At 40.0% G+C, this 6,687-nt stretch overlaps 1 protein-coding gene across 1 annotated transcript; it reads left to right on the plus strand.

The window, feature by feature from the left end:
• Positions 1-1,188: 1,188 nt before the first annotated feature.
• Positions 1,189-6,344, plus strand: exd1 (exonuclease 3'-5' domain containing 1). Its single transcript, XM_026152208.2, has 11 exons — positions 1,189-1,568; positions 1,695-1,760; positions 1,874-1,907; positions 1,998-2,074; positions 2,663-2,736; positions 2,818-2,904; positions 2,993-3,097; positions 3,184-3,264; positions 3,402-3,545; positions 3,629-3,820; positions 5,094-6,344. The coding sequence occupies exons 1-11, from the start codon at positions 1,439-1,441 to the stop codon at positions 5,697-5,699; spliced, it is 1,596 nt and encodes a 531-aa protein (XP_026007993.2). The 5' UTR covers positions 1,189-1,438; the 3' UTR covers positions 5,700-6,344.
• The last annotated feature ends 343 nt before the right edge of the window (positions 6,345-6,687 follow it).

Consider the following 6,687-nt stretch of genomic DNA (forward strand, 5'->3'; position numbering starts at 1 on the left):
TGCCCCCATGCATCTAAGTGCACTTCTGAAGCAAACTTCTCACTCATCTTATCCCAGTGCTACTTGTAGAAATGTGCTGCTTGAGATAAAACACACACACACACACACACTAATTTTCTATTACTTGAAAATACTGCTGCTCTCTGAGTCTCCACCCAACCTTAAACAAACAGAAAAAGGATCCTGATGTGAAAGAAAATGGTAGCCTTTTAAACACATGCCAGGTACTTTTCTTTGATAAGCTGCACTGTTTCAGACATGTGATAAATTTAGGTATATCTGTTGATTGCCATGCACTCCAAGTGAATGTGCAAATTTTGAAACATGAAAATGACATTTGATGATTAAAGAAAATAAGACACCGACAGTCACACAGTACATCAAGTAGGCTATGTTGCTATTCTGGTAGTCAGTGGTCACTGGTGTAAATGATGTCACAGAGTGTCACATTCAAGGAAGAAAGAGTCAAATACCTTGGACCTGCAGCCGTTAACTCAATAGTTGAGCTGTGGACACCCCCTGGTGGATATATTGAATCATCTGCTGTCCAGCTGAGAGGATGATGTCCTTTTGCAGGTACTGGAAATTAGCCTCAGCATCTTTTGTACAAATACATCAATCACCATCCAGGAGAAGACAGTACTTTTTGTGCAAGCTCTTTTCTTCAAATCACAGTTTCCCTTCAGCAGGGAGATTAATTGAACTTGGGTCTGACCACCAACCTCTGTAGCAGCTGTTTTTGTCGAGGTTTTTATGCTCATTTGACGAAAATTGAGCTGAACTCGTGATTATGGAGGGTCACGAGTGAATTTAACAACTGAATTGTTAAATAGTGAATTAAATGGGTCATTAATTAATAAAAAATGGAAATAAAGTACTAAATAATTTATCAAGTGGTTTAAATGATGATAACATAATTGTAATCATTTATTTATATATTAAATTAATTAATAATTTCCCATTTTAATTAAATAAAAAAAATTATAATAATAATTTTGGCACTCGTTGCCCTCAATACTCTGTCATCCTTGTTTTAAAATGTTGGAAATACGTAAGCACGACCCATAACTGACTCGTGGAGTTACCTTCATTTGTCATGGGAAACAAAAACATTTTTTAATCCCAGAGAGCGTCCCTACAGTCAGAAATAAAATTTAAAAAAAAAATCGGTTTGTTGCTTTACGCAAAGTTTCCGATAGCCGTAAATGTAATTTTAAAAACTGTGTTAGTTGTTTTTTATCTGGTGATGTTTTTTTATGGAGTCAAGGCGCTCGAACAATTAAGTAACGACGAGCTCATGAACGCAACATTCCCGGCCAGCGCGCTAATCGCAAGCAGCTAACAGCCTAGCCGCTAACCGGTGATTGGGGATAAGGATATCTCCAAATCAACAAATACACTGTTTTATTCGCTTGAAACAGCTCGTACATGATTTAAAATGGTTGTGGATGATGTAAAACTACTGACTTACTTCAAGGGAGCGAGAATCAAATTGATCCTCAAGACTTCATCGTTCTTCGGGGTCGTGAAACGTATTTACCCCAACAAAGCTTTGATTTTGGCGGACGGTTAGATGTTTTTAATTAATGTTGTACTTTATTTATGAATTCTTTCTGTAATATAAGAGAGTAAAACTGCTAAATACTTTATATTAGTGTCTTGGAAAGATAGTTGGGGTTTCTGGTTTGTTGCAGTTGTCAGTAGTGATGGCTGGAGGTTTCCCGGAACAAACATTTTCTTTGGCCATCAGATTCTGAATGGTGAGTTCACTCATGAAAAGTAATACCTGAACAGGTTTGTACCAAGCTGCACAGTATTCTTTCATTGTCCATTCTGATATCTGGCTTGACTTTTTATATAATTAATTCAACAGTGGAATTTAGCAGTGATGGGAACGGTGACCGTGAGTAAGTAAGACATGCATGAGGTGCCACTTTTGGTGAGAATGCCTTTTGTCCTGGCTTGTAATCAATTTCAATGTACAAAACTGTGCACAGAAATATTCACCATCACAGACCAGAGGACCACTTGGATGTAGCAAAGTTTCAGCCATACAGGAAGACAGGCACATTGGGTGAGTTCATTTATTCCACTAAAGCTAATGATGAACCAGTTACACCAGGGGTGTCAAACCTAAGGCCCGGGGTCCTGAATGGGCTTTGGAAAGCTTTGGAAAATATGAAGGAGGCCTGTATGCTAATGGTCATTTATACTACACCAAAGTAATTAAGTAATAGATGAACACCTAAACTACATGTTTGCTTGTTTTCTACCCACGGTAAAGAAAAAAAAATCAAAGTAAATTATTGAAAACTTTAAATTTTATAATTAAAGGAATATCTGGTACCAGATTCTTTTCTATAATTTTATGCAGTTGTGAAAACACAGTTGTTTGTTTCTTACAAATTAAGCCAAAAAAGCTGTCCTGACAGGATTATTTTCCTTTATTACAACAGCATTTCTTTATTGTGCAGAAAGAATTTGACGTAGTGTTGAAATTACCCTTTTTTGCTCATATTGAGTCGTCTCGGGGGTTACATGTGCCGTTCGCATTGACACAAGGTTGTCCGGCCCACTAGGTAACGTGAGTTAGACAACCCTGAGCTACACATTTGTTTTGAACGTCTCACTTTTGAGAGGATTTTTCTTTTTCTTTTTGCAGATGATGACGAGGAGGATGAAGAGTACATCAACTACGTAGTTGTTGATGAGTTTCATGAGAAGTTCGGACCTACTGTGAGTTGATTTGATGTTTGCTTTCTACTGTTTAAATGACTCAGATTTCTTTGACCCATGTACCGTATCCAAATGTGTTAGATAATGCACATCAAGAAACAGCACGTGATCGGTGTGGGAGCAGAAGGAGTTGAGGTATTTAAGAATGGACGACTGTGTTGGCTGCAGGTGAGAAGGTCGTCAGTCTTTTGGTTTTTTGTTCCTTCTCCATCATGAGGACAGAAAAAGGAAAATAACTTAAACCTAATTCTTCTAGATTGCCACTAAAAACAAAGTATACCTATTTGATGTCCTGTTACTCGGAGCCCGGGCTTTTAAGAATGGCCTCGCTATGATCCTGGAGAGCAAGGACATTTTAAAGGTGACAAATAACTGCATTAGAAGCTCTCTTAAAATTATGGCAGTGATTATGATTACCGTAGCATATTGGTTTGATATTTGTTATAGGTCATCCATGACTGCAGAGCCATTGCTGGATGTCTGATCGCTCAGTTTGGAGTAAAGCTGGCAAATGTCTTTGACACTCAGGTACGTGCGCAGTATGCACATTATTGCTAATCTTTAGATTATTCTCTAAATTATCCATATTGTTCTTTTCATTTTATGTGTCTCTGTTTTGTCTGTTTGATTGAAATCATTTTTTTTGTCTTCTTTAAATATTTTAGGTGGCAGATGTCATGTGCTTCTACTCAGAGACGGGAGGTTTCCTTCCTGACAGAGTCAGTACTCTCCACGAGGTGTTAAGTCTGCATCTGAGGGTGCCCCCCTCCCAGCTTTTGTCTCTTCAGATGAAGTCACAGTTCACTAAGGTACACCACACAGACCTATCCAGGGTATTTTTTTCTTGTGCTGTATAGGTATTTGGTGCTATAACAGGCTTATGTTTTTACAGGAAGAAAGCAAGATGTGGCACATGCGGCCTTGTCCGTTACCCCTGCTGAAGGTGATGGCTCTATCAGTGATCCACCTACAGCCGTTCAGACTGGTGCTGCTGGACACGCTCATGAGAGACTACATGGCTCTGGTTGATTCCTACCTCAGCAGCAGCCATTACCAGCCCGATGAACTGGCGCATGTTGGCATGGTGGGTAATTAAGAAACAATTAGCTGTCTTCAAAGAAATAATCCTTTTCAGTTTTTTGCTCCAGTCAAAAGTCGGGCAACATGATAGAAACGCGCATGATTTAGTCAACACTGCTGGCTTCATCAGTCTGTTAAAGTGACAGCTTCCTGTCATTCACGCGTGGGACAGGTTTACGTTATCCTTCACTGCTTCATTCACACACTCCCACGTCAGTAACACACAGAAAGACATTTCTGCATGTTATGTACAGTATTTTCATATCTGGTAAAAATGTATGGCATTGATTCTAGTGAGATGTAACTGCACATTTGTATGTTTGGTTCTTTCCTCCGTCATCAGTAAAACACAGAGTATGGGCCTGTCTCTTAGAAAGTGTATAAGACGGACGTGGCCACTTTGATGTCTCAGTGATTGCTGATAACGGTGGCTAAATAATGCTCAGAATTCACAAAGTGGATTTTATATTTTATTCAGCATGATTCGAAAGTAGTGAGTGAGCCAATATAGTCATCAGTAAAGTGTTTGGTGAGCTCACAGAGCAAGATCCGAGGGCTGCTTTCCTATAGAGTTCTATACAACTGGGAGAATTTTCAAACATAGAACCCACATCCATCTTTTAAAGTGTCGATTCTGCCCTCTGCCCTTGTACAAGATGTCTGAGAGAGATTTCTCTTCCAGATTGGGAATAATAAGGAAAGAGATGATAGCTGAGGTAAGAAACAGGGTCTATGCGATATGATGCAATTCTCAGATGATTTTTAAGCTGTGCAATTCACAAAAGCACATGAGATAAATGCAGTCTTCTCGGTTGTGTCTACATATTAATGATCTGCACTCACGCAGACTTATGCATCATTAAATAAATGTTATTGTAGACCAGCGTGGTAAGGTTGTCCTTACCAGTTATTGGTAAGTCCACAAGTCATGGTCAACACTTTTCATTCAATTGTTCTTACAGTACCCTGCGTTGCATGCGAAATGGCTAATATAGCTAATATAACTTTATGTGAAAAAGTTAAAAATAAATGCCAAAAATAAACATTTTGCTTTTCCTTTTATCAGCTCTAATGTGTTGCAGGATTTCAGATTGAAATATAACTCCACAGATCACAGCGGGCTAATTGTGTGTGTCTGTAAAGGTCTTAAATCTGGCGTTTTCTTTACTCAAGCATTGCACAGATTTAAACTGCTTTGAGTATTTAATTGACATGTGAGGTTTGCAGAAGTTTAAAGGTTAGCAGTAACCGTCCCAATCAACTGTTTGTATCCACAGGAAAGTGTGTTGGAGTTGCCCAGAGAGCTGAGGCAGCTGGAGGTAATGCGTCGCGAGAGGCACGAGTGGGCTTCCAGTCACTATCCACTCACAGAGCAGGGTCTGCTGGCTCGCTTTAGCCCCAAACCTCAGTCTTCATCCCAGGCCTCACCTGCTGTAGAAGAAGACCAAAGGAAAAACCATCCAGATGTGTCTGAACCTGCAAGTGTAGAATCTCCTTCACCATCATCACAGGAGCTTCTTGTTAACCAGTCTGCAACTAGCCCTTTGAGGGTCACCAGTGGGCCTGCTGTGGATGCTCGGGATCCTGCTCCTGCCACTGTGTCAGACCTCACCAATAAAGAGTCCATCAACTGTTCTCTGTCAGCAGGTATGAGCAGAGGGGATGCAGGAGTACGAATGGATCTCATGGGAAGAGGAAGGCTCTTTGGGAAAGAGCAGCCATCCACCGGCACTTTTCCTTTCTTAGGAAGAGGAAGAGGCTTCCTTCTCCACTTACCACCCACTCAGATCCCCATTGAGAGTGCTGGGGACTTCAAACATCAGTGTAGTGTGAAAGCGACTCCTTTCCAGAATAAAATGTCAGAACCTGGCCTTGGAAAGTAACCCACCTAAAGATGTTTGTGGTTTGAGTGGAGAAGAATTTACATTAAGTCCCCAGCCTATCTCATCTTCACTGAGCCAATCATTCAGATATTAAAGTAGTCATCACAAATGTTTACTCTTTTCCACTGTGTAATTCCTTAGCATGGCCAGTAGGTGGCAGTAAATGTTCTTTGTTTGTTTGTTTTGTTTTGCAAAGATTTGTTTGACATTTGTCATTTATGTTTCTGGAAAAATAAAAATATACAGGAGTTCTTATTGTTTAATACAACTAAATGTTTCATCTTGTGTTTTAAGTCGTAGTTGACCCCCTTTTTATCGCACACATTATGCTCTGATAGCATGTCACAATATGTCATGTGTGACGAGAAATGATGGGTTTGGCTGGTGGAACACCAAGTACACCCAGACAACTCCACAACCTCATTAATGTGCTAAACTTAGCGTGATTGATTGCCTGTACAGCCTGTGTTGCAGTTAATTGATTGTGAAATGCAGAAACAGGCACTGATGGATCTGCTGTTAATTGAGCAAAAACATTGCTGGCTGACACTTCTTTTGATTACTGATAATAATAAAAGGGGGGGGAAACATTAGACTTGGTGCAGAAGGAACACAGAGAGGGATACAGATTCTCTGTATCTTCAGTCATTGCTGCTGTTTTAGACGTGCTTTGATCACAGGTGGTCAGCACCTGCCATATTTTGTAATAACAGAAAAAAGATGATGTTATCCTGTTAATTTGCTGCTTGACATGCCTTGCAGATTTTGTGCAGCCATTTTTGCCAGAGATCAAAACAAGCCATGGACACAACAGCAGGGCATTTCTGCAGAGCAAGCCCCCCACCAGTATTAATCACATCTTATTGCTATGGTTATCTACATGCAGAGGCTTGGGCCCTTTCCAAAGCTTTCTAATTGAAAGCATGAAACAGATAATGTAGGATTTTAATTAACTGGGAGGCAGCCTGACACAAAGCCCTGCTTCTCT

This window comes from Astatotilapia calliptera, chromosome 19 (genome assembly GCF_964374335.1).
Source record: "Astatotilapia calliptera chromosome 19, fAstCal68.1, whole genome shotgun sequence".
NCBI lineage: Eukaryota > Metazoa > Chordata > Actinopteri > Cichliformes > Cichlidae > Astatotilapia > Astatotilapia calliptera.